This window comes from Ictidomys tridecemlineatus, chromosome 3, assembly GCF_052094955.1.
Source record: "Ictidomys tridecemlineatus isolate mIctTri1 chromosome 3, mIctTri1.hap1, whole genome shotgun sequence".
Lineage (NCBI taxonomy): Eukaryota > Metazoa > Chordata > Mammalia > Rodentia > Sciuridae > Ictidomys > Ictidomys tridecemlineatus.
Window position 1 is genome coordinate 18,894,821 of NC_135479.1, and position 27,827 is coordinate 18,922,647.

At 48.4% G+C, this 27,827-nt stretch overlaps 1 protein-coding gene across 2 annotated transcripts; it reads left to right on the top strand.

Annotated features, from left to right (window-relative positions):
* Positions 1-1,230: 1,230 nt before the first annotated feature.
* On the top strand, positions 1,231-27,827 carry Mpp3 (MAGUK p55 scaffold protein 3). 2 transcript variants are annotated; one of them, XM_078041028.1, is made up of 20 exons: positions 1,231-1,381; positions 1,631-1,709; positions 2,491-2,542; positions 2,783-2,901; positions 3,155-3,232; positions 4,383-4,463; positions 4,657-4,794; positions 6,524-6,605; positions 7,565-7,650; positions 8,350-8,424; positions 11,750-11,946; positions 13,538-13,602; positions 14,949-14,969; positions 15,491-15,532; positions 16,589-16,753; positions 16,857-16,937; positions 19,353-19,446; positions 19,618-19,726; positions 21,392-21,514; positions 26,782-27,827. In XM_078041028.1, the coding sequence occupies exons 3-20, from the start codon at positions 2,518-2,520 to the stop codon at positions 26,956-26,958; spliced, it is 1,758 nt and encodes a 585-aa protein (XP_077897154.1). In that variant the 5' UTR covers positions 1,231-1,381; positions 1,631-1,709; positions 2,491-2,517; the 3' UTR covers positions 26,959-27,827. The 2 variants fall into 2 exon arrangements, with proteins under 2 accessions (XP_077897154.1, XP_077897155.1); XM_078041029.1 differs by lacking the exon at positions 1,631-1,709 and having other exon boundaries at positions 1,277-1,381.

Consider the following 27,827-nt stretch of genomic DNA (forward strand, 5'->3'; position numbering starts at 1 on the left):
CTCTCTCTCTCACACACACAAATTCTGATACCATTTGTTGCGTCTTTGTCAAAAATCAATTAGATGGCTCTTGATACTTTTCCAAAATTGAATATCCCACGTAAAAATGTGCTTGCATTCTGTATAGTCTTTATCTTCTCAAAGTGGTATTCAGACCAACAGCACCGTTTGGGAGCTTGTCAGAAGAAATACAGGTGGTCGGGCTCTGCTCTGACCCCACATAAGCGCCCGGTGATTCACAGAAACATTTCATTTTGAGGAGCACTGGTGTTAGTATATTTTTGAGGAACGACGGGAAATATCTTCATGACATTTGCTGCCTCTTCCAGACTCCCCATGCCCTGCAGGCTGCGAGGTCCTGTCGACTCATTTCCTCTCTGTGACATGCTCTACTTACTCCTAGATTGAATCTCTGGGTCCACCCCTCCCAATACGTTCTCTGTTCCTTGGGTGGAGGGGAGGGGACACACCCCCAGCCCACTCCTCACTCTAATATCCTCGACCACCTGCTCATTCACCCAGCAGTTCCTGTTCTCTCCATACACATCCTTTCACCCCTGAGACTCAGTTTCCTCAGTTGTAGAGCCAAAATAATGATGGTCTGTATCTCTCAGATGCTAATGTGATATGAACTGATCTGAAGAGCACCTGGGGCACCGAGTCAGCAGAGAAGTCGGGGGTCATCACTGCCATTTCAGAACTCACCCCAGGAGAAGCCCCTGGACTCTAGTCGCCTTTTCCACGCAGCCCCATCCCCTGCACCCAGGCGGTATCCAACCCGCCTTCTTCCCAGCGCGGTTTCTCCCTCCCTTCTCCGCGCCCCCAGGGTAGCGAGCACCGATAAATCTTTCCCAGCACGTTGCATTGTTACAGCGAGTTGCCCTCGCGTCTGACCGGCCCCCCGCCCATGCTTGGGTGTTCTTCAAATCCAGCCTCTCTTGCCTTGATCGCCTTTGAAGCCCCAGCCCCTGGCACAGTGCCTGGCACTTGGAGGGCGCTCAATAAATGTTTGCAAAATCGGAATCTCTGTGGAGCAGGTGTCCACCCCTCCACTCGCAGGGAGCGGGGTGCGTGCTGGCGGTGCGGGCGGAAGGGAGGCTGGCTGCGTGCCCAGGCGGTGGCTCCTCGGGCTCGCGGAGGCGGAGGGGAGAGGGGAGGGGTCCGAGGCTGCGAGCGGCGCCTGGGCCGCGGGGCCGCGCTGCCACACGCCCGGGCCGTCCGCGCCCCGCCCCTCCCGGCCCCGCCACGCCTCCGCCGCTCCGCCGCCCCCGCCCTCGAGGCCAGCGAAGGGAGGGGCCCGCGAAGGCGGAGCCAGCGGCGGCCGAGGCTCGGGGCTCCCGCGCGGCTCTCGGTCACCGAGCCGAGATCCTGGCGCGACAAGGTAGGAGGCGGCGCGGGCAGCAGACAAGGGAGCGGGCGCGGCGGAGGGAGGGTGGGCACAGACGGTCCCTCGTGTGCCCCAGAGCCTAGCGGCCCACTGGGCCCCCAGCTGCGGGGCTCTGTCCCCGGCCCGCGGTCCCCAATCTGCCTTCTCCCGGCTCCCACACCCCGTGCGTCCTGTTCCATCTTCGCCGCTCCGCATCCTCCGAGCGACCCCCGGATTTCTCCCCGCTCCCTGTCCGTCCCACAGGTTCCTTTGGAAAGCGAGCTGGAGTCTGTGCTTAGCCGCCTGGGAGAGTAGGGGGGCCGCAGCGGGAAGCAGCCAGGGGGTGAGTCCGGAGTGGCGGGGAGGGGGCTGGAGGGCCTGGGTACCATTCTTCTGCCTCTTAGTGTCACTGGTGCTCAGCGCAGCGGGCTGGCTCCATGTTTGCAGAATGAATGAATCATGACTCTCCTTGTCCCCTTCTGAAAGAGGACTTTTTGAGGTCCACGTGCTGCAGAGTACCCTGGGGGGCCTCCTGAGATAGAGCCCCCCCTTCCAGCGTAGTAGAAACCCGACTTTCATTTCTCCGCCTCCTCTCTGCGTTCCATTCTGGAGGCTCCCTCTGGGTTGGGGCTTGGGGGTGGGGAAGTTAAGAGGGGGGCGCTTGTAGGCCCAGCTCGGTACTTGTTGAAGGGGGTGTTGCTGCAGGGGACTTGAGAGAGGCCTCTGAGAAGGTAGCAGTGCAGAGGGAGCTGCTGCTGGGAAGAGCACCTGCTGTCAGGCCACCCCCAAAGCCAGCCTGGAAGAGCCAATCTGGGCCACAAGTTACTTTCGGAACCCCTCGGAGCTTCTATTTCTTGATCAGTAAAATGGGAACATTAGTATCCATTCCTGAGGGCTTTATGCAGATTCAGAAAAATGGATATGCAATTACCCAGCAGAATGCTCAGCACTGGGAACACCCAACACATCTTAATTTTCTTTCCTTTCTCTCTGAAAAAAAAAAAAAAGTGAGCAGAGTTTTTGATCCTTCTAACCCCAAATCGGTCATAACAGACCTAGATGATGTATAATCACTGGTAAGTGAATGTGCTACTCACCTGCAAACCCCCCTCCCCAATCTGCAGGGAGACCTGGACCTGCCAGGCACAGGCATGCCGGTGCTATCAGAGGACTCGGGTGAGTGCCCCCACCCGGCCTGGGCTTGCCACAGCCCTGGAGACAGGAGCCTTCCAGGCAGCCCGAACTGGAAAGAGACCAGGCTACACTGGTGCAGCCTCTAGAAGCTGCCCTGCCTGCAAACCCAGGGAAGTCCTTAGGGCAGGGATGAAGTGCTGTCTGAGGGTCCAAAAACAGGGTCCTCAGGGGCAGGAAGCCCCCCCCATTTGTTATCCCTTCATTTTCTTACTCCCTCCTCAGGTTTGCATGAAACCCTGGCACTCCTGACCTCTCAGCTCAGGCCTGACTCCAACCACAAGGAGGAGATGGGTTTCCTGAGGGACGTTTTCAGTGAGAAAAGCCTCAGTTACTTAATGAAGGTGAAGTTCTGTCTGGGTATGCCTTCCCTGAGGGAGGGTTTTCCTGGCTGCCTGTGGCCCTTGAGATCATTGGAGCTATGCCCTTGCTCCAGGAGCATCTTCACCAGCCCACTAAGCTACCCCTTCTTATATGCTACCCCTTCTTATATGCTACCCTGTTGGTGACCTAGACTGACGTAGTCCTTGGTGTCCTCACAGCCATGGGTGGGGGGTATGGTATCCAGGGTAAACTGGAAATCAGGTGTCTTTGCAGATTCATGAGAAGCTTCGCTATTATGAGAGGCAAAGTCCAACCCCAGTCCTGCACAGCGCAGTGGCCCTGGCAGAGGATGTAAGTCCCAAGTTTTTCCTTATGGTATCAGCTGCACTCCCCATCTTGTAGAGCTCTTTCCTCTTCCTTGGTCACCATTGCTTAGCCTAGGGACATGGGGGATCAGGAGCCCAAAGTTGAAGAGGCATCTCCCCACTTCCTCCTCTTCCTCTTCCATGGGCCTCCTGGCAGGTAGGGAGGAACTCATGAGCCTTGGACTGGGCCAGGAGACATGGTAACATGGTGACGCCTACTTACTGTGTGTCTGGAGCAAGCCTGTTTCTTAGCTGTTGGGTGACAGTATTGGAGCAGATCAGCAGTTCCCCACTGTTCTGAGAACTGGGGATATGAATATGTCAAATAAGCACCTTGTATTTGTGCTTCAGGAGGCCAACAAGAAGTCCCAAGGTCAAGGGACTTGTAATGTGTTCCTACTAAACAGCTCAGGCTTCTTATGTTTCTCAATTTATTGCAGTCCTGGTCCCTGGGTTGCATGGGGAAAAACTGTCCTGGTTGATGACTAAGATCATCAGCTCTGAAATGACTCACCTGACCCCAGGAGCTGGCCCTGTGCAGCCTCCTGACTATGTCAGGATCTATATCCCCCGTACCTGTCTCCTCTCTGGAGTGTGATTAATAGCATGTTAGATCACTCAGTGCTCAGGCTCAGCACTGCCTTTACCACTAGCTCTGTGACCTTAATTTAAATAAGTCAACCAACTTCTCTGAACCACATTTTCCTCATCCATAAAAGCATAGCAATGAAGGTACAGACAGTCAAGGCCAGGTTCAAATCCTGTGTGACATGTGAGGTTTGTGACCTTGGGCAAGATAATCTATCCAGGCCTCAAAGTCTCATCTGTTAAATGGCAAAAGTGTACCCACTGCATCTAGTTTGTTGCAAGGGTTAACTGGGGAGACGCACATAAAGCAATAGCATACAGTAGGGGCTTACTAAGTCAGCCCCTAGTAGGATTGCTTCTAGACCTGCTCAGGTTCTCCTGATCCCTGCGTGCCTCAGTCCTGGGCTGGTTGAAAGTCTGATGTGCTCCTGGGTGCTGCAGCTGTTTGGGGGTTGGGGGGAGGGACTGGGTTTTCCCTGCGGGACTCCCCACAGCCTCAGGCAGGGGCACCCCAGCCTGCTGTGGTGTTCCCTCTCACTGTCTTACAGGTGATGGAGGAGCTGCAGGCTGCCTCTGTGCACAGCGATGAGCGGGAGCTGCTGCAGCTGCTGTCCACCCCCCACCTCAGGGTAGTCATGCCGCAGTCCCTGGCCACCCACGCCATCTCGTGTCTCCTGGGATGGGGGCGGGAGGGAGCTCTGGGTCCTGAGGGGTCCTCAGCACTGGTGTCTGGGGTGAGAGGCTCTGAGGCTCCCTCAGCCCCTTTCCCCTGACCCCTGTGAACTCTGGGGCCAGCCCTTCTTTTCTCTTGCTTCCCGACAGGCTGTGCTCATGGTGCATGACACAGTTGCCCAGAAGAATTTCGACCCTGTTCTGCCCCCTCTGCCTGATAATATTGATGAGGATTTTGATGAAGAATCAGTGAAGATTGTCCGTTTGGTGAAGAACAAGGAACCCCTGGTATGTGGTGTGCATCTCTCGTCCCTGCCCTCTCTCTGCACCTTATCCCCACCCAGAAAATTGTGAAGGAACCTTCCTGACATCCTCAGGGTTAGTGATGGCTGCTTCATCAGTCAGGGTTACTGCCAGTGTCCAGGGCACTCCTTTTCTCTGAGTGGATACAGCTCCCCCCCAACAACTGTGGCCAATCCACTTTGTGCAGTAAACAACCTACACATCTGTATGGCATGACCCTGATCATTATGCCCTGAACCAGAAGTTGCCAAACTCAGCCCAAAGGCCAAACCTAACTCATAGCTTATTTTTATACTTTTTAATTTTTCTTATCATGGTTGTGCTTATTCATACCAGTGGCAGAATTGAGTGGCTGCATCCAAGATTGTGTGGCCCCCAGAGCCTAAGATATTTATATTTGGTCCTTTACAGAAAAAGTTTGCAGTTCCCTGCTCTGAATTGTGAGGTAGCACAGGGCCCCATCCATTCCTCCAGCTGACAGTTATCTTGCTCCTGGTTCAGCACTGATTCACCAGCAGAGGGACAGGGTTGTTTATCAGATGGAGGGAAGTGGAAGTCCACAGCATTGAGGACCTGCCCTACAGAATACCACAGCTTCCATGCTCAAGTTTCACTTTTCACCCACTGACCTGTGGCGAAACATATCTGCAACAGGCAAAGGTCTTTTCTTTGCCTCTATTTGCTCATCTGCACAATGGGGCCATCAACATGGACTTGGTAAACATCCTGGGAGCCCTCCTATGCAGCCACTGTGCCGGGGGGCTGGCAGTTCAGAGCTGAATAAGTGATGGAGAGCTGGCAGGTCTAGGGACAAGAAGAGAGAGGTACTTACTTAATGGATGGCTTCTCTTGTCAGCAAGAATGATCTTCTGTAATTCAGATAGGTGACATGAATGAAATTGATACTAAGTGTACAAATGTGTCTATGGGTACAGCCGATAATAAGTGGTTAACATTTACTGAGCACTTACTATGCACTAAGTGTCTTGCATGCATTCCCTCCTGGAATTCTTGCAACGACCCTGTGAGTTAAATGCTCTCCCATATGACAGAGGCTCAGAGAGGATAAGGGACCTCCTTGCTAATGCCACATGCTTATTTTGGTCAGTGGCCAAGCTACGTTGAAATCTAGTGTTCTCAACTCTCCACCTCACTCTTGCCCTGGCACGGTCCAGCTCACCTAGGCAGGAAATCAAGGCTCATTAGAGCCTTTCACATCCTAGATGTCATCTCTACTGAGCTTCATGGTCCAAGTCCTGGTCCTGAAGCTCTGGTGGAGGCCTGATTGGTTTCTCTTGGCAACAACAGAAGGAGGCCCAGGAACACTGTGATTTGTTTGAGGCAGGTTGAGAATTTGCTGGCACATGTTGTCCTCATTATAAAGTGTCTTTGCGAGTGGCAAGGGCCGCGATGTGATAGAGAAAGCTCTGGATTCAGTGTCACAAAAAGCTTTCCATCTTTCTGTCTGTGTGACCTTGAGGATGCTTAACTTTTCTGAACCCCAGTCCTTCATCTAAAAATATCACAGGGTAATCGTGCTTTGTGAATTGGGAAGTGTGGTGCTATACTAATGGGAGATGTTGGTTTAATGAATCCTAGCATTGGGAAGGTTCCAATGGCAGGTGGCAGGATAGAAGAGGCAGTTAGGCCCAGAGAGTTGAGGTTGAGGGTTGGGGCTACCTCTTAGGAGCCTACCTGTCTGTCTCCAATGCAGGGTGCCACTATCCGGCGGGATGAACACTCGGGGGCTGTCGTGGTGGCAAGGATCATGCGAGGGGGCGCAGCAGATCGGAGTGGTGAGTGCAGCAACATGATGCCAGCCTGGCTGAGGTGGCGGCCATTGTCCCAGAGCCTGCCTCTTTGCTCCCAGGGCTCTCCCTACCTCAGGTCTCCTGTTTGGGGTGCGCTTTGCTTTGGGGAGTAGGGCTGAATTCCGTCTCCTTCCCAGGCCCAGTAGAAATTTTAATTGAAAACACAACTGGCCTGGGGTCCTCTGGGGCAGTCAGGAAAGGTCTCATATGTTGGCTTAGTTAAGCCCACAGCATGGGCTTGCAGGGGGGTTCCTGAATGGAGCCAGGCATGTCATTTCCTGCTACCTCCAGTTGCCTTGTCCAGCTGCTCTTACTCAGGGGAGAGTGTTCATGTCCACATTTGTTTGGGTGGAAAACAAATTGAGAATCACTGGTGTGTGGAAGAACTACTGAGCTAGGAGGTGAACCCCTGGGGTAGGGGGATCATTGTGTTTAAACTCTGGGGGATCCTCACTGTGGAGAGTCCTAGACTAGTGCTTGCCATATGAACCCCCTGAGCATTGGGGTGACATGCAGACACTGAGTCAGGAGTGTGCACTTCTGACCCCTCCTGAGTGCTGCTGCTGGCCACTGCCCACTGGGAACAGCAAATAGGGTCTGAATATGCAGGGACACTTGTCATTAAAGCAGAGGCAAATAGATGGCTGTATCTAACATTCTGATGAGATCTTTGTTGTGGCCTTTAAGTTTCCTTGTTAAGAATTAAGAAGGCAGCTAGGCACGATGGCACATGCCTGTAATCCCAGTGGCTCAGGAGGCTGAGGCAGGAGGATGGAGAGTTCAAAGCCAGCCTCAGCAATTTAGTGAGACTCAAGGTGTCCCAACTCTGTGCACTGTCTGCAAACCTTGAGCCTGCCTTGCAGTACGTTCCTCAGTGCCCACAGCTCCAAGCTCCTGGGCAGAGGCCCCTTCCTGTCCTGATGGTCAGTCCCTGTGTCTCCTAGGCCTGGTCCACGTTGGAGACGAGCTCCGAGAAGTGAATGGGATCGCAGTCCTGCATAAGCGGCCTGACGAAATCAGCCAGATTCTGGTCTGTTTTGTTGCACTATGCTGCTGGGATATTGGGGGGTGGGGGTGTCTTCAGAGACCTAGAACAGGTTGCTTCCCAGAGCCAGGGCAGATTCTAGCTCAGCCTCACTGTTTTCATGAGGAGGCAGCAGACAATGTGGCCTTACAGTGTGCCCAGATGTTGAGGGGTGAGGTGGGGCTGGGAGACAGCCTGGCAGGCTGTGCCCTCATCTGACAGGGTTTCTGGCTCTGGGGACAAGGTCTCTGTCTGGTGGGAGGGAAGGGGGCCTCCCAGAAAGGTGGGAATGGCGGCAGAGACCTGTCTGGGGAGATGGAACCAAAGAAGGAAGTACTAATTGGGGAGCAGCCTTAAATCAGGCAGGAAAGAGGAAAATAAAACTAAAGTAGGTTATTAAAATGGCCCATGAGGAAAGCAAGATGGGGAGCTATTAGGGCCCAAGAGGCTACGAACGGGAAGATTGGGATTCAATGTATGTCATGCCCTTGGGTTCTCATTTAAAATCTCCCTGTGTCTTGTGAAAATTTTTGAGTTTTGCCTTAGTTCATTTGGGGCACCAACCTAGAAGGGTGGGCCGCAGGGAAGAAGGTCATGAGTCTGACTTCCATTCTGTAAGTCGGTTCTTAGAACTGGGAAGGGAGACTGGGGCTCATGGGGGGTCAGACCTGCAAGGAAATCGGCCTTTGTTCTCTCTCCCTTCAGGCCCACTCCCAGGGATCCATTACCCTCAAAATCATCCCAGCCACCCAGGAAGAGGACCGCTTCAAGGAGAGCAAGGTATGGGGAGGTGGGCTCCCGGAGCATGCTCTGCTAGGGCCAGGGTGGGTGTGCTGGACCCAGGCCAACGTTTTGACAGTCACTGGGAACAGATTGTGCTTCTAGTTGAGTAACCTGTGCCCAGCAGAAGACTTTGATCCAGTCACAGGGTGATTCACTTGTTTGTACCCTGCCTCTTTTTAAACTGGATCTGTCGCAGGTTGGAAATAAAAGACAGGGTTACTTTAATTGAAATAGAAAGTCAGGGCCATCAAGAGAAGGAGAAGGTACTAAATGTGCTGGATTCTGGACCAATGAAGTAATTGCCATTTATTTGATTATTTGAGAGCCTACCTGTGGAGGTCACCTCCTCTTTGCAGGGCACTCTGCCAAATGCTGGGGAAAGGGACAATGAGTAGCTTTAAGGGTTCCTAGTGCAGAAAGGGAATCTGGGGAGTATATTTAATTGGCATGTGACCAGTGCTTTGGGAAGAGTCTGACAGAGTTAGAGGCACTTTGGAAGGGTCACAGTGTGGAGGTTCTGGCGGTGGGGCTGGAGGAGGGTGAAAAGGACTAGGGCTTTGGAGGGAGGGTCAGGCAGAGGGGTCTGCCATACAGGAGCTCCATGATGTGGTGGTGGGGAGCATGTTTGGGGAATGGTGGGGCTCAGGGGCAGGGTGGCAGTGGGTTTTGCTGGGAATGCAAGTTAAGCTTGTGTGAATGGCCTTGAATGGTTTGGGAATGGTTTTGGCATAATTCCTGCTTCATGTGAGCACCCTTAGAAGCTGACCCTGAGCCTGGAATCCCAGGTACTCCTGAGGCTGAGGCAGTAGGAGTGCAAGCTTGAGGCCAACCTCAGCAACTTAGCGAGACCCTGTCTCAAAAGTAAAATAAAATGTGGGGAGGGATGTGGCTCAGTGGTTAAGTGCCCTTGTGTTTAATCCCTGGTCTCTCTCTCTCTTTTCTCTCTCACATAAACACACACACATACACACACACACACACACACACACACACACACACACACACACACACGCTAACTCTGACAAGAATTTAAATGCAATTTTTTTTGTGTGTGTGTGGGGGTGGGAAGTGACCCCAGGAAACTCCAATGAGGGGGTGGGGAAAGGAAGGCCACCAGTCTGACATGGGGTATGTTACTCAGCAAGTCACCACCGTGGGCAACCAGAGCTTAATCCGGCTGGGGAATTCAGGGATCCCCTGTAGAATACATGCTTCTGTCATCCAGCTCAAGTGCCCTGGGGAGCTAGGGAAACCGAGACTCCAGCTCCTGCCGGGCTGCACCTGGGGATTCATTCTGGCAGTGCCTGTCTGCTGAATTAGAGAAAAGCAGGCGTTCGGTGGCCAGAGCAGGTTAAGTCCTTAGATACAGGGCCTGGGAGTTGGAAGTCAGCCCAGGGTGCACTGAAGTGGTCTAGTCCTGGAGTGGGGGAGCACAAGAGAGAGCTCCGTAGATGGTGAGAAGTTCTTAAAGTGTTTTATTAGTTTTGTTTTAGGAAGGGAGCAATCCAGCCATGTTTGTGTTTTAGAATGCTCCCTGGCAGCCAGTGGAGGAGCGAGAGAGGGTGGAGGCTGGAGGCAGGAAGACCTGGTAGGAGGTCTTGTAAAAGCCCAGTTGAGAGAATATTAAGGTGGAACTGAAACCGGTCAGAGCACAGTGTCCCAAGCCTCTAGTCCCAGCTACTTGTGAGAATGAGACAGGACCATTGTGAGTTTGAGGCCAGCCTTAGTAACATAATGAGACCCTATCTCAAAAAAAAAAAAAAAAAAAAGAAAAAAAAGACATGAGCTGAGGTGGTGGTAGAGGAGCGAGGAGGACATTGCTGTGATTTCATAGTACATTTGGATCTGGACCTCCTGGCAGCCAGGGCAGAAAGAAGATAGTGAATTACATGTTTTCCATCAATGAATGGAAGAAAGCAGGCCGGTCCCACCTCTGCTTTGGGGACTAAGTACATGAAAAAAGGGACAAAACAGCTTCTGGCACAGGGGAGATGTCACTAAATGCTTTTGATGAATAAGGATTTAATAATGGACAAGGTCTTCAGTGGCAGTGTTTTTACAGCAAGTGAAGAAATCATCGTTACATGGCTGTTTCTTATTTGCACCCTTTGATTAAGTCCCAGGGTATAAATATCACTGACGGAAGGAGAGTCTTCCTGGGACAAGCAACTGTGGTCCCTGTTTGCAGCTTTCGAGGACTCTAGCTTGATATAGGAAGAGAACTTGGTTTTCCTGGAGGACAGAATGAATAGCCTGTCCCTTAACTTGTCCCTCCTGTATATTTCTTCTTGATCCAAGTGTTTGCGTTTGGGTATCCACTTAATTAAGGTTACATCTTTCTGGGTGCCTAGGGCCCATGGGACATCTGTGGCTGGATGCGGGGTTCTGCCCCCACAAAATTTGGTCAGAAATTCTTATTGTTGTCTAACTGAATCTTTGCTGGTTGGCACATAAAGGAATGTAGTTTGGATCTGTCGGAGGAAGACCTTTGGCCGTTTTGGTTTGGTTTGGTTTGGTTTTTCTTTCCATTTGCTGTTGCAGTCATTGGGCTCTAGTGGTCTAGAACTAGAAATACTTAAAATAAATCCATGTCCCTGGATTATAGAAGAGAACAAGTAAGTATGTGTTGTCCTCACACCATCTTCTCCAGAGAGGGGACTCCAGGGCAAGCAGGGACTTGGGGCTTCTCCAAGTGACAGATGAGGCAGGGTTGAGTTGTAAAAAATGTGTCAATTATCCACCAAGAAGGGGGGTTGGTGGGGTTGGGGTGAGCTCAGTGATAGAGAGCTTGCCCAGTGTGCTCAAGCCCTGGGTTTCATCCCAGCACCCCAAACCCCCACCCCCACGTGATGGTAAAGAACAGCACTTTTGTTGATATTTGTGTTTTTACCAGAACGTCTAGATTACCTATTTAACAGATGGCTGCCGACTTCATTAGGAGCAGTTGGTGTAGTAAAAATAACCGTGGAGTTTCAAATTGTGTGTGCTTGCCTTTACTTTTTGTCCCCAGGATGAGTTGTTGCCTTATGTATACACTACGAGGTTATTATGAGGACAGTAGATCCGGTAACTGTGGAAATGTTTAGGTTGGAAAGAGAAATTCAGTCACGGGGCCCATTTGTTAATTTTCCAATTCTTGATGGATTTCCTGGCTGGAATGTCCAAAATGGTTGAAGAACAATGAGAAAAATGTGCACGGTGTGTTGCTGATTTGTTTTCTAGTGTCAAGGCCACTTGTTCCCCCTCGGGCATGGTTGCCATCATTTGGCTGTCACTGGGGCATGGCCACCTCCATCCACCTCTGCGGGCCCTTTCCCTGCAGGTATTCATGCGGGCCCTCTTCCACTACGACCCTCGGGAGGACCGGGCCATCCCCTGCCAGGAGGCAGGCCTGCCCTTCCAACGCAGGCAGGTCCTGGAGGTAGTGAGCCAGGACGACCCTACGTGGTGGCAAGCCAAGAGAGTGGGGGACACCAACCTTCGAGCCGGCCTTATCCCCTCCAAGCAGTTCCAGGAGAGGTGGGTCTGGGGTGCTGTCATGGGGTGGTTCTGAAGTGGCCAATGGCCCAGTTACTTGACAAATCCCTAAGTTTCTGCCACCAACGGCCAGAGGGAGCCACTGAATGTTGTTCTTTACGTAAGTATCAATTGCGCTTGCGTCTCTTCTTCTTGTTCCCCAATTAATCGTGTTGGCTGAGATTTAAGTGAATGCATGGATATTTACATTATTAAGCTAATGTATACAGTTGTCCCTCAGTGTCAAGGGGGATTGGTTCCAGGTCTGTCTGTGGATGCCCAAATCAGCATATGCTCAAATCCTCATGTGAAATGGTGTAGTACTTGTGTATAACCTATATAATCCTCCTGAATACTTTAAAGAATCTCTAGATGACTGATAATACTTAACACAGTGGAAATGCCATGTAAATCATTGTTGTACTGTATTGTTTAAAGAATAATGACAAGAAAAAAGACTGTAATGTTCAGTGCAGGTGCACCGTTTTCAAATATTTTCAGCCTGCAGTTGGTTGAGCCCACAGATGTGGAACCCGCGGGTGCAGTGGTCCAGCCGTATTTTACAATACCTACTTAGAGAAAGGTTAGAAATAAGATATGAACAGGCAAAAGAGGAGGACTAAGAAAAGAAAATGATCCCAAATCTCATCACCATATAAACAGTACAATTTATTTCCTTCCTGAGTGTCACATACAGGATTTGGGGTCTTGCTTTTCTTTTCTTCCTTTATTTTTAATATTTATTTTTTAGTTGTAGTTGAAAATACCTTTATTTTACTTGTTTATTTTTATGTATTACTGAGAATCGAACATGCTAGGCAAGCGCTCTACCGCTGAGCCATAACTCCAGCCCTTTTCTTTTCTTTTTTAACTTGATATTTTGACATTAGCATTTCCCATGTTATTACATATTTTTTTGTAGTGTGATTTTTTTTGATTTAGGAATTTCCTCAGGAGGTATTTTCATTATGAATTGGGCTGGCCCTTTGCCAGGTGTGGAGGCTGCTGGAAGGTATGGCTTCCGTCCTGGTAGAGCTTATGGTGTAGCTGGAAGGTCTCTGTGATGGTGCAGGAGGAGGACGTGTTACTCTGTAAGTTCCTACCAGGAGGTTGCACCCTCACCAGGCCCAGGGCAGACCCTGAGATCTGAATTCTAATAAAAATTCACGTGGTTCTGAGGTGTTAAGGTGTGAGAACTGCCGCTGCGTTTCCTTGGGGGACTCCCAGACCCATCTATGTGTGGCTTCATGGGTCTTGGCAACATGGTCACTGACAGGGAAGGCTTTTGGGTTGCATTTAAATGTGGGCATCCAGACACCTCCAAGAGCCCTGGGCATTTCCTCAATTCAGATATGGTCTTGGCCGCTGCTGTTCCACTGACAGCCATCTTGGTCAACCCTCGGGCTGAGCTCTGCTCTGGGAGTCTGGGAGTTGTTTTGTTTTTTTCCAGCTTTCTCAGGGATGGGGAGGCTGAGTAAGTGCCCACCTGTAGGACCCAGACCTGGGTTGTCCCAAGTTTTCCAGAAGACTCTCATCACCTGCTCTTATAAGTATGTCCCAGCTCATGGACCCCCATCCTCTTGTATCCCTGCAGACGACTAAGTTACCGGAGAGCCACGGGCACCCTGCCAAGTCCCCAGAGCCTCAAGAAGCCCCCCTGTGAGTAGATTGGTAGGGATGACACTTCAGGGAGGGACTGGGGTTAGGAGTGGGGCACTTTGTTCTGGGAAGAAGCTGGCATTGGGATGGAGGGGTCTTATCTGAGCACACAGGGGGATGGAGGGGTCTTATCTGAACAGACAGGACATCGGGCGTCCTGTATGAACTTGTAGACCTCCAGAAGAAGGTGAGGTGGGAGAGGCTTGAGGGAGTAAAATGAGGGTGGGATGGAGGCAGCCATTCCCCAGAAAGGAGCTTCTATATTTGGGATCTATATATGGTATTGAGGGGTATGTTAACAGCTCCTGAAATTGCGTGCCAACCTCTATTGTGTGTGTGTTTGGGAGCGGGTCTGTCAGCAGCTTTCATTGGCTTCCCAAGGGGTTCTCTGACTGATGTTTTCAAGAACTGCTGATTTTAGGAGGGAATGGAGGAGGCTCTGAGTGACCCGTGCCTCTGAGAGGGTAACCAGATTTGGCAAATACAAATCAAGCATGATCCGTTAAACTTGAATTTCAGGTAGACAATGAATTGGTTTTTTTTTTGTGTAGTCTTTGGGGAATACTAAGAAATCATTTGTTATTTATTTGAAGCTCCAGTTTCCCTGGGTATCCTGTGTGTTATCTGACAGCTTTGTCCTGTGTAACACATTACCTTTTTGAAAATATGTCCACTTACCTTCTTGCCTTCTGTGTACTTCTATTTTATTTATTTATTTATTTTTGTGGTGCCGAGGATGCACCTTGGGCCTGGTGCATGCTGGGCAAGTGCTCCAGGGCTGAGCCACACCTTTTAACCTTCACAACAGCCCTAGGTTAGGGCTTCATATAGAAGGAGGCTTTTCCAGAATCTGGCCCCTCTGCTGCAGGGGCTGTAATTGAGTGAGGGGCCCGAGCAGGCACTAGCTCTGCTCCACCCCACCCCATCCTCTGGCACCTGTGTTTATTTTTCTCAGGCAAGCCTCCAAACGTCAGAAAAGGCAAAGTAGGTCCTAATCCCACTGCAGGACCCCTGAGGAAACCTCTCCATTGGTTACTGCCAGTGGCCACTTTTCTAGATTCACTGTCAGGTGGAAGGCTGCTGGGGAAGTTGGCCTGGAGGCTGCTTCCACCAGCCATGAGCTGTTTTCCCTGGGCTGTTAATGAGACACACACAAGAAGACTAATTAGAGCAGGTCTTGGGGTTTAATGACACACCACAGCTCAGATCACAGGTTTGTTGGAGGAAAGGAGCAGGAGACAGATGGAGGGCTCCTCAGGCTCCTCAGGCTGTGCTGCCTCTTAGCCGCAGGGCTTCATGGTCCCCTCCACTAATGCTGTCCCATCTGTCTTTTGTGCAAACCGCAGATGATCAGCCTTGTGACAAAGGTAGGCCTGGTATTTGTCCCCTGTGCACACGAGTGAGGCTCCTTTCCTGTGGAACATCTGGGGCTGGACGGGCTGATTTTCCTTTCCCCATCTGACTGTCTACAGCCAGATGTTTGGGGTGGGGATGGGATTCAAGGCCTCAGGGCCCTTTCCCTCCTACCATCCTGAAGGGGCCATCCTCCCCTGGACTGGGCTCTGTCGTGTGGTGCAGCTAGTAGGAGCCAAGAGAGGAGGGCGGGGCAGTGGGACTGTCCTTCTGCCTTATTCCCACTGGTCCCAACTCAGGACCAGGAAGAGATCTTCTGCCCAGAATTTCTGCTAGGGCTTAGGAAGGCTGTTGGGGCTTAAGCATGGAGAACGCGGTGAAGCAGAAGGAATTGTCCCAAATATGGTATTTTTCCTGAGTTCCTCTGGGATCACTCTGGAGGTTTCTGCCTGGCCATCCAAGAATTGGGTCCCTCTGGGCCTGAAGATGTGTCCAACATGACTCACTAGCCTCCCTCCCTCTGTTTGGTTCATAGAGACCTGTGACTGTGAGGGGTACTTCAAGGGACACTATGTGGGTGAGTACCTGGGCTCTCCCTTAACACCCCCTCCCAGCCCCTGCACAGCTGTAGCCTCAGGTTTCTGAGTGGGAAAGGCTCAGGCAGAGCACCTGGAGCCCAGGAGCTGGCCAAGAGCAGCCGGCCTGCTGTCAACCAGAAAAGGCGCTGAGCCTGTCCATCCCTGGACTCCCCAACCCAGCTTTTACCCAGCCACTGGGCAAAGAGCCCTGGCTGGAAGAGCACACTGAGCACCATATTAACACTAATTTTATCATCATTCTGACTGAAGTTTATTCAGGGTGATTGCCACTACCGTACATTCATGGCGTTTTGTTTTGTTTTGTTTTACTGGTCTCCAAAGTACTTTCACTTTTTTAAAATTTTCATCATTGTTTTGAAGGCCTTGGAGACAGGCAAATGTCTTTTAACTTTTATTTTGAAGTGATATCAAATTTACTGAGAAGTGGTAGAAATTGGAGGAAGAGCTCCCATGTCCTCACATGAGATTCCCAGCTGTGAGCTCACCCTGCCCTTGCTACCTATGCATTTGTTTCCTAAGTCATGGGAGAGTTAGATGCAGACATGCCTCTTTACCCCTAAGTATCACGGCAATATTTCCTGAGGACGAGGACGTCCTCTTATCTAACTCAGGATGATGATCAATCTCTGGAAACTCAACATGCATACAATTCTACTCTACACTCTCATTACAATTTCACCAGTTGTCCCAAAAATGTCCGTTAAAGCATTTTCCTGGATCCAGGATCCAATGTAGGACCACCCATTGCACATTTGCATTGCCATTTCATGGATTAGGGAATCAAGACTCAGAGAGACGCAGAGATTTGCCGAAGGTCAGTTACATGCCAAGCAAAATAGTGACCTTGAACCCTACTCGGATGTTGGGGGCCATCCTTTCATTATATCACTTTGCTCTCTGAACAGCCTCTTTCTAAACAGGAGGGTGGGGAGGTCAGTGGGGTCAGCCCTTCTGCCTGGTCTGGCTAGGTGAAGGAGGTCTTTGCTGGGAGATCCTGGGACAGATGCCTCCATGTCTCTTTGATCCTCTCTAAGCTGGTCTCCGGAGGAGCTTCCGGCTAGGCTGCAGGGAGAGGCTGAGTGGCTCACAGGAAGGGAAGATGTGCGCCAGTGCTGAGTCCCCAGAGTTGCTGACCTACGAGGAAGTGGCCAGGTACCAACAGCAGCCCGGTGAGCGGCCCCGCCTGGTGGTTCTGATTGGTAGGTGACAACCTGGGTTTCTGGGAAGTGGGCTGGTTTCCTCGCCAGAGGCGTGAGGAGAAAGCTCAACTGGGACCCTGTCAGTCTTCCCTCTGTTTCCCAGGGTCTCTCGGAGCCCGACTCCATGAGCTGAAGCAAAAGGTGGTGGCTGAGAACCCACAGCGCTTTGGTGTTGCTGTTCCACGTAAGAAGGCTGGTGTGCGTGCTTGGGTGCCTGCACAGGATTATTTCATGGGGACTTGATTCCTCATGTTTATCTTATTTCTTTTAATACTCTGGGTATGAGGGACCACCAGGCACCACTTGCCGTGGCATATAGGCTTGATGGGAAGAGACTTGTCTCTCAGTGGCGCGCTGAGATGCTGTCAGGTGGAAGCTTGGGGGGCCACCTGCTTGCTTCCCATGAGGGGAGAGAGGTGAGTCCAGAGCACATTGTAGACAGCGGTGGCCTCCACCTGACACCCAGGGGATCCCCACAGTCGGGGGTCTTCCAGCCTCCTCTTCCCTGTGACTCTGACTCCTATGGCCGCTGTCCTGCTTAGATAAGAGAGCAGGCCAGAGAAGCACAGAGAAGTATTGCTTAGCACTCCCTTGTAGCTGGATTCCAGCCTGTCAGGGTTGGGGGTTCACTCCTGTGTAATGCCACCCCTGCCAATTCCTTGGGCTTCCTGCTGCTATAAGCAGCGTGGATACAAAGACCCCTAGACCATCATCCTGGTCCTGAATGTGATGAGGATAATGAGGAGGAGGAGGACGAGCAGGAGGATAGAAGTGCTATGTTCTTCACCAAGAGCTTTTGTGTGCAGAACCTTGGTTTGCCTTCCTGGTACCTCTGAGAAACCCATTCTGCAGAGGAGGACATTGAGGCTCCATGAGGTTAACTAACTTGCCCAGTGTCACACAGTTGATAAGTGGAGCCAAGATTGGACCAGGCAGCCTGCCCGCACCATGTGCTTAAGAGCGGCACAAAGGCTTTTTTCTTTGCTGCTGCCTGCTACATCCTGCCCTTGGCTGTGGCTGGCCTCTTGGGACACTTATGCAGTGTGGATGCCTGGTGGCTACCAAGAGGGGATGCTATGGCATCAGGAATAGAACTTTCCAGAATGCCTACCAGAGCCTTTCTTTGACTCTACTGCTCTCCATGGAGTGTCGGGGCCCACAGCTTACCCTAGAGGCTGTTGGAATTGTCTCAGTTCCAAACTGAAGTGGCAGGGATGTGGGGGAGCTGGTTGGGCTGTGGAGGCCATTCTGGCATCACAGCTGTGATGGGCCTAGGTGACTTCAGGGGCCTTCAAGATTGTCCTCGCTTGGTTTTAGGAACTAGAGGGTCATGGATCGTTTGCCAGAGACAGTGACTTTTATGCTAGGTGTTAAAGAGTAAATAGGAATTTTCCAGGCAAAGAAGAGCTTACTGTGCAGAGGGGCCGTGTGCAAAGGGATATAGGTGTGACCTGGGGTAACTGTGCTGGGGACTGGGTTGTTAGAATGGATGACATGGCAGGAGGCGAAGCTGAGTCGGAGGCTGGGCAGTCATGAGGGTCTTATGTGCTGTTGAGGTGTTGAAAATCTAGTCTGTGGGTGAATAAAAGTTTTTAATCAAGGGAATGACCTGGAGAAATGACCCACTAACTCTCCTAGTCCACGGGTTGAACTAGGATGCCACATGGAGAACACAGAGCATCCCATGTGTGCCCCAAGGCCAAAAAACCATTGTCCTCTTAAGTTCCCATGTTTTCTTTTAGAAAAAGCTGCGTGTTGCCTCATGGTTGCCCTTGCTTTGAAAGGACCTGATTGTCCCCAGAAGTGTGCATCATTATGGAAATGGATGGGGGAGCCCTTGGGTTAAAAGTATTTCTTTGAGATCCAGCCCTGCTGAAACACAGCCAATCCATAATGGGCTGTCTGTCTTCATGCCTCCTTTTCTCTCAAAAAGAGAAATAAGTGAATAAAGAATTAAAAGCATAGAGCAGGGTCCAATGTATTTGTGGCACTCTTGCTCTCAGAAAAAGAAAAATAATAATGACCTAAAAACTAGGGTCCTTAGCTGAGCGCAGTGGTGCGCAGCTGCAATCTCAGCAGCTCAGGAGGCTGAGGCAGGAGGATCAAGAGTTCAAAGCCAGCCTTAGCGAGGTGCTGAGCAACTCAGTGAGACCCTGTTTCTAAATAAAACTCAAAAATAGAGCTGAGAATGTGACTCAGTGGTTGAGTATCCCTGAGTTCAATCCCTGGTACCCCCCTCCCCCCAAAAAAACTAGGGTCCTTAAAAGCCCCACATCAATGAAGGCAGTTCAGCAGACTGGCAAAGGGCGTGGCGTTTGTCATGAGATAAAGAGAGTGGCCCTGGCTCTACAGCCTGTTGGCTGTGGGTCACTGAGCTGTGCTTAACTTCCCTGAACCTCAGTTTCCCCAGTTGTAAAATGAGAGGCTCCTTTTGCCTACACTGAAGAGTTGTGTGGATAAGTCTGGAAAAGGCACAGTGCCTGGCCCCCAGGACACTCAACAAATGCCCCCTGAGTGAGGGCACAGGTTGATGATGTTCTCATTCATTGTGATGTGCCATCTCTTTGCCCAGCTCTCCTTTTTTTTTTTTTTTTTAAAGATACCACCAGACCCAGAAAGAGCCACGAGAAGGAAGGGGTGGAGTATCACTTTGTGTCTAAGCAAGCATTTGAGGCCGACTTACATCACAGCAAGTATGTTGCTTGGTGGGCCAGTTAGCCCTCGGGCAGCTTGACCTCTAGGAGGACTTCCAGAAGGGGCAGGGAAGTGGGAGAGAAGCTGTGTTGGGAAGTCCACTTTTTTTTTTTAACTACTTTGAGAAAGCTCAGGACCTAAAGTTCTTTTCCCCTGTGCTGCTGCTTTAGGTTCCTGGAGCATGGTGAATATAAGGAAAACCTCTATGGGACCAGCCTGGAGGCCATTCGGGCTGTCATGGCCAGAAACAAAGTTTGTTTGGTGGATGTGGAACCGGAAGTGAGTTCCTGGGCCAGCGGGGTTGTGTCTGGTGAATGGAATTTATAACCTGGAGGATTGTAGCTACAGAATGTTTGCCCTCTGTCTAAGGAATTCTTAGTCTGAAAGTATGAAATATCAGATGTTAAATGTCCTTGGGTCTGTCTTTGAGAATAGAATGAAAACGTTGAACCCCCAAACATGTATCTCTATCTACAAATATTGCATTAATTGGAGGGAGCTCATAGACCCTTTGGTGGTCCACAGACCTAAGACAGTAACCCCTGCTTGGAGAAAATCACATTAAAAAAAAAAAAAAAACAAAAAAACTAGTGGCACCAGCCGGGCGCAGTGGCGCATGCCTGAAATCCCAGTAGCTCTGGAGGCTGAGGCAAGAGAATCAATCATGAGTTCAAAGCCAGAATTTGCAACTTAGCGAGAGGCATTAAGCAACTCGGGGAGATCCTGCTCTAAATAAAATATAAAAAAGGACTGGGGATGTGGTTCAGTGGTTAAGTGCCCCCAGGTTCAATCCTCAGTATCAAAAACCAAAAAACAAGAAAAACAGTCACACCCCCTGACCAGTTGCAGCATGACAGAGAATTAGATGTAAGTCCCCAGGCAAAGCTGGGGCTGAGCTCTGTGCCAGGCAGTCCTCCCCCAACCAGGACAAGTGAAATCAGTGGCATAGGGAACCCCTGGGGGAGACAATGGGTGAGGCAGTCTGGAGAGCAGTTTGAAAGGGAAAAAGAGGGAGGGAGATGTGACCCTGTGCGAGCTTCAAAGCCATTTCCAGTTCTGCACACCCAGCAAGCTGCGGGCTCCACAGGGGCCTGGCCATCTTTTTAACCTTGTCTTTCAGAAAAACTTCCAAGCTTTGAACTCATATGAGGAATTTTTTTTTTCCTTTATAGAAACAGATCTTTGATTTTATGATATAAACTGTAAGCTTTATTTTACAGAAGTTGACTTGAAACATTTCAAAAAGCACATTTTGCCTATAAGGGAAAAGCCTCACTCATTTGGACTTACTGGGAGTTGGTGATTAAAATTCAAAGTCTCAATTTCAAAAGTTTTTTAAAAAAGTGATTTTATTGATCTTTGCATGTGCAGATAGGGCATGTAGCAGTTTGATACCAGTGTTTTTTGAATAGAGGTTCTGAGAGTGTAAATACTCATTAACTGTATGTATGATTTGCATATGGAAAACCCTAAAGTCTGCAAGTTCTTTCCAAGTAATCCCTTAGGTCATGTTTTCATTTGCTTTGCAAATCTTTTCTTTGACTCTCAGAAGGAGGCGTGTGTGATAGCACAGAGTTTGCACAAATGTAGCCAAATTGATGATGTTAGACAAAATAAATGCACATTGAATCCTGCTCCCTGGACTGTCAGGAATGGGCAGGTGGAGAGAGCCTGAGAAGGTTAATTGGAGCTAGAGGGATCTGAGCTAAAAAAGTCAGTGACTCTGAACTGAGGCTTTGGACATTCTTCAGGGAATGACTGAGTTCAGTGTCAAATAGAGGATGAGTAAGTGTGCAGCTAGTCTGCCCGTGAAGTCCATTGTCACCAGGACCTTTGCTGTTGAGGTTATGCGAGGGGAGTACCCGAGAATTGAGCTTTCAGAAAGGATGTTTCACAATAGAATATTTCAAAGGTGTGTAATTTTCCTGAACTTTCTTTTTCCAGGCACTGAAACAGCTGAGAACCTCAGAGTTCAAACCCTATATTATATTTGTAAAGCCTGCAATTCAGGAAAAAAGGAAGACACCACCTATGTCCCCAGCTTGTGAGGACACAGCAGCCCCACTTGTAAGTTTCAAGCTATTCCTTTCCTTTATGAAGGCTTAAAGGGGACGATTCTAGGGAATGTTTCTAGCTGCAGAAGGGTTCTTTCAGTGGAAGAGGGACAAAGGACATACCTTCTGCACGAGACAACCTTTCCATTTTGCCTATTGTCAAGACTAAGACAAGATGGTCACTTGGCCAGAGAGCTTGAGGTGAGATAGCTAGAAGTGCCTCCCAATCCAGGCAGGGTGGCCTTGCCTAGGCTCACCACCCCCACTCGCCCACATACGCAACCCCCCTCCAGAGATCTGATCTGAGTGTGACAAACCACATTCATCTGTTGAACTCCTTAGCCAAACCCAAGTATTTTTTAAGTTGAATCACCAACTAACAAGGTCATTATCATTCATTTCAAAGTAGTTTGAAACAGGACTGTGTCCCTGTAGTATGCTGTTTTTAAGTCCTTTAGGTATAGACCAAGGAGCGGGATAGCTGGGTCAGATGGTGGTGCCATTCCCAGTTTTCCAAGGAATCTCCATTCGGCTTTCCATATGGGCTGCACCAACTTGCAGACCCACCAGCAATAGAAACATTTGATAACTGTCATTTGACTGTAAATTGTCAAATGAAAACTCTGACCCCCCTCCCCGCCAAAATACCAAACATTTCCTATCCTCAGGAAACTTTTAAATCTACTTTCTGTTGCTATAGATTTACCTTTTCTAAATATTTCATACAGATGGCATCATATATGTGGCCTTTTTTTGTTATTGTTGTTCTAATTAGTTATACATGACAGCAGAATGCATTTCAACTCATTGTGCACAAATGGAGCACAACTTCCCATTTCTCTAGCTATACACGATGTAGAGTCACACCAGTCATGCAGTCACACATGCACATTCCACCATCCCTTCTCACTCCCAAACCCCCTCCCTTCATTCTGCTATCTTTCCCATCCCCAAACCCCCTTCCTTCCCCTCACTCCCCTCTGCCCAATCCAAAGTTATTTGGCCTTTTTTATCTGACTTCTTTTACTTAGTATATTTGTAAGTTCCATTCATATGTAAGTACCACATTCTTTTTTATTATTGAATAATATTCCATCATAAATAGTACTATATCTTGTTTCTTTGTTCATCAACTCATGGACATTGGATTGTTCTGTTTTCTGTTATCATGAATTATGTTGCTATGAACATTCATTTTATGTGAACATATGCTTTTATTTCTCTTGGGGATAGACATGGGAGTGGAATTGCTGGTAATTTCTGTTTAACATTTGAAGGAATTCCAGTCTTCCATAGCAGCCGTACCATTTTACCTTCCCACCAGCAGTATTCAAGGGTTCCACATTTCCCACATCCTCTCCAGTATCTTTTTGATTACAGCCATCATAAGTGGGAATGAACTGGTATCACACTGTGGTTTTAATTGATATTTCTCCAGTGGCAAATGACATGGAGCATGTTTTCATGTGTGTATTGGCCATTTGTGTATCCTCTTGGGAGAAATGTCTTTACATATATTTTGCCCATTTAAAATTAGATTACTGGGGCTGGGGCTGGGGCTCAGCGGTAGTGTACTTACCTGGCATATGTGAGGTACTGGGTTCGATTCTCAGCACCACGTATAAATAAATAAAAATAAAGGTCTATTGATAACATATCTACCTATCTATCTATCTATCTATATGAAATCAGATTACTGATATTTTTGTTATTGTGTTGAAAGCATTCTATGTTCTGGGTATAAGTCCCTTATTGGATGTATGATTTGAAAACATTTTCTCACATTCTGTGGGTTGTCTTTTCACTTTCTTGATAGTGCCATTTCTGAAGCTCAACATTAATTTTTTTTTTTTTGGTACTGGGGATTGAACCCAGAAGAGCTTTACCACTGACCCAGCTACATCCAGAGCCTCCTCCAGTTGTTGAGGCTGGCCTTGAACTTGCAATTCTCCCATCTCAGCCTTCCTAATTGCTGAGATTACAGGCATGTACCACTGCATTTGGCATTAAAATTTTTGAATTTAATGCTTTTTCTTTTGTCTTTTCAGTTTTTGGTGTTATATCTAAGAAACCATGGCCTAATCCAAAGTCATAAAGTTTTGCTCCTTTTTTTACAAAAATAGTTAATAGTTTTAACATTTGAAACTATCATTTATTTTGATTTAATTTATGTAGATGACATGAGGTAGGGCGTCTCATTTTATTCTTTGTATGTGGATATAGTTTTCTCAGCACCATTTTTAAAAATTTGATTATCTTGGCACCTTGTTGATCAAAAAAGTAAGGATTTATTTCTGGACTCTCAATTCTATTTCACTGATCTAGCCTTATGCCAAGATCACATTGTCTTGATTCCTGTAGTTTTGTAGTATGTTCTGAAAACAACAAGTTTGAGTCTTTTGACTTTTTTTTTTATTTTTCAAGATCATTTTGGCTCTTCTGGGTCCCTTGTGTTTTCACATAAATTTTAGAATCAACTTACAAATTTATTTTTACTTTTTTTAATAATAAATATTTTAGAATTATTAGAATTTAATGACCATGGGGAAAAGCTTATTTAAAAGAGAATAAAAAAGGCATAAAGGGGAATAAGAATCATCTCCTTAAGATACAAAGGAAGGTCTGCCAAACCATAAGGTCTTCAGAAGTTCCTGCTTTTTAAAAAAATTTTTGGTACTGGGGATTGAACTCAGGGGCACTCAGCCACTGAGCCACTCCCCAGCCCTATGTTGAATTTTATTTAGAGACAGGGTCTCACTGAGTTACTGAGTTGCTCAGTGCCTCACCTTTGCCGAGGCTGGCTTTGAACTCCCAATCCTCCTGTTTTAGCCTTCTGAGCCACTGGCATTACAGGAATGCGCTACCATGCCTGGCAGTGCCTGTTTTTTAGGAGCCAGAGCGCCTTGACCCATGGATGGCATTGGAGGGGCCTGCAGTCTTTTACTGGTGTCCTTCTGGCCTGACCAACTTTGCCATCTAGTCCATCTCCTTTAGTGCTCACCATAATGAGCACTGCTCTAGGCGACTGGCTGATGTTTTTTGTTGTCTCTGGGTCATTTTAATTGTGAAATCCCACTTTGCTTCTCTCCAGCTGTGTCCCACTGTCCTGAAGCCATAGTCATTTTCAACATGAATAGACACTAAGGTCACAGCAAGACTGTTCAAATACAGCATGCCCAGCTCTGCTCCCAGAGACTCTGACCTGGGAGACTGGTGTGGGGCTCAGTGTCAACATTTTTTTAACACACATACTTTCAGATGATTTTAATGTATGTAGGCAAACACCAGACCACATTTGAAAAAAAAAAAGTCTTATATAAGGCCTGAGGGTTTTTGTTGTTGTTGTTGTTTTAACACCAAATATTTGTCCACTGTCTGGCCCTTGAGTTTCAACTAGGGGGGATCCGTAGAAGACCCTATGGTCATATCCTTTGTCCATTTCTTTACTATCCCACAAATTGATGGGGCTTCTACCTTCTGATCTATTATGTGGATCCAAAATGGGGACAAGGGATATGGCATGGGGTGGGGACTGAGACTCTTAGTGAAGTCACAGAGATGAGTTCCACTTTTACTGGCCAGGAGAAAGGTGCAGGAGATTTATTATGGATGCAAAGGAAATATTATGCATTTCCCTCTCTTAGACATTTACTCGAGTTCTTGAGATGCAAATATTTATTAAGAAGATTTTGGGACTTGTGGCAAAAATTTTCCTTCTGTAATTTCTCAAAAGTCTAAAAGCTTCCGGATGAACCATGTGGGCGCCTGCAGGAAGGTAGACTCCGAAAGCAGCAGACGTGGCTGAGGGGCGTGTGTGGAGCTGGGTGGGGACAGTGGGACTAAAGATGTAGGGGCCAAATGGGGACACTGCAGAGTGCTTCTGAGTATGAGGGCAGCCCAGAAGGATAGACCGTAGAAAGATGAAGTACCTCCCAACTGAAGCCAGATTTTCTTCTCCTGGGGGAAAGAAGAAGCTCTATTTCAGCCTTCTCTTGGGTCTCTACTGTCTGTGGGAGCGCACAGACACTGTTTCCTGGACCTTGAGAACACATCTCCTGAGATGGTAGATGCTCTCATGAAAGTAAAAATTGGTGACAAGGGAGAAGAGGAGGGAATATTTTGAAAGTGTGTCTCTATAGGGATGGGGAGGATAGAATTCCCTCTCTCTGCATGGATGCATGAAAAGCCTGAGCCCCTGGAGGCAGAAGGAGCAACAGAGGACTGGGAAGGGACATCAGGGGAGGGAGGTTGTAATTTTTCTTAGAGTAGATGGGCCACTTTCCTTTCTTCCATAAACCAGGCTGTTAGTCAGCTACAGTCCTGAAATTCTACTTCATAGTGATTCTTTTGAATGAAGAAGAGAGGACTTCTCAGGTCGGATAATATTAGGTTTTTGTCTACACCTTTGATGTTAGGTGTTAGGAAAGCAATCCGATTAAAGAAATCAGGTTGCCTAAGGAGATGGAGAGTGGTCAGAGTTGTCCCTGCCCTTTCTTAAACCATTCTACCTTGTCTACTCTGCTGTTTGGCCTTGGCATGAAGAGATGAAAAGAAGAATCAAGGCTGGGGGAGGTGGTGGCACACGCCAGTAATCCCAGCGATTTAGGAGCCTGAGGCAGGAGAATTGCAAGTTCAAAGCCAGCCTTAGCAACTTAGGGAGACCTTGTCTCTAAATAAAATATAAAAAGGGCTGGGGATGTGGTTCAGTGGTTAAGCGCCGTTGGGTTCAATCCCTGGTATATATATATAAAAAAAAATCAAGTTCTACATGGTTATTTTAAGAATCTTTAGAGTGATATTAGAGTTACACATTCTTTATCTTCTCCCCGCCCCCATCATTTCCTGAAGTGCTTTCTTTGTTTTTATACAGTTAAAATTATTTGTAATTCTTGCCATTATTTAACCTGTATACTTCTTTGCAACCCCATGATACTACTTCTTAGGAAACGCTGTTGGGGCAGCAATTATATATTGACATATATACATAGATACAAACTCGACGTTCCCCCAAAGAAGTTTGTATTTTCAGCTCATAGATCCTCAGTGGGTGTTTTGGGAGAGGATGACTGAACAATGTCTGCTGTCCACTAACTTGCTTTGAAGTTTGATCTGTTGTCACTACACTCTGTTCTCATGTACGCAGTTGGTTAACAGCGGGACATCGTCATCCACTCATCCCTTAAAAATTAAAGGTGGGGACACTGCTGAACACAAAGGCTATATATAGGTTTCTTGTGGGGGGAAAAAGCCAAGGTTCTCCGTACTGCCTCTTTCCTGCAGGATGAGGAGCAGCAAGAGATGGCTGCCTCTGCCGCCTTCATTGACCAGCATTACGGGCACCTGATGGACACTGTGTTGGTGAAGGAAGACCTGCAGGGTGCTTACAGCCAGCTCAAGGTGGTCTTAGAGAAGCTGAGCAAGGACACTCACTGGGTACCTGTTAGTTGGGTCAGGTAACTTTATCCCAGAACATCCAGGCTGGAGGGGACCTTGAAGACCATGTAGTCCAGCCTTCCTCACCTTACCATCCAGAAACCTCAAATTCAGAGAGGGGCAGAATTTTCCACAAACTCCATCATCGAGAAAAGTAGAAATGGGAAGTCTTGTCTGTTGTTGGCTTTTGTCTGTCATTTTTTACTTGCACCCCTTTAGCTCATGAGTTAAAAAGGGGCATGTCACAAAACCACACTTCATTCATTAAAGTATCCCAGGCAAGTGGACCTCGATTCTTTGTACCAAAGTTAAGTAGCCACTGTCTTATAGTGGTGGTGGTGGTGGTGGTGGTGAATTTATAGAGTACTGATTTGCAGCAATGTCTAAGCTTTATGAACAGTGAAACTGCATTTATCCAGCTGTGTTGGAAGCTAAGATATATCCAAGGGGATTTTTCATGCAGCTGAAGTTCCCCTGTCTTCCAGCTCCAAACTTGCCTGGTAATAGAAAAATTGGTTCCCTGCCTTTTTAAATAGTGAGCGTACATGAATTCTTTTCTGGAAGGCTGAGGCACACTTAACGGTCCACATGACTCACTGAACTATTCTATAAAGCAGTAGTGCCTTTAGGGACTCTTGAGGAATGTAAGGCTGCTTGTCCCCTTTCTGAATACCCTCATGCTCCTAAAACTGAGTCCTTGCTTTGTTATTTGGTCTATTGCATCAGTTCTCCCTCTTGTTATTGACAATGGCCTTGGTTAGTGTCCTCACCTTCAGGTTATTGGGGCTTCTATTCTAGATCATAGGGAACCGGATGACCCCCCGCCCCCATCAAAACTATGTCTAAGCCATGATAAATCAGTTCTGCCAAAATAAAAGTATATAGACTCAGAA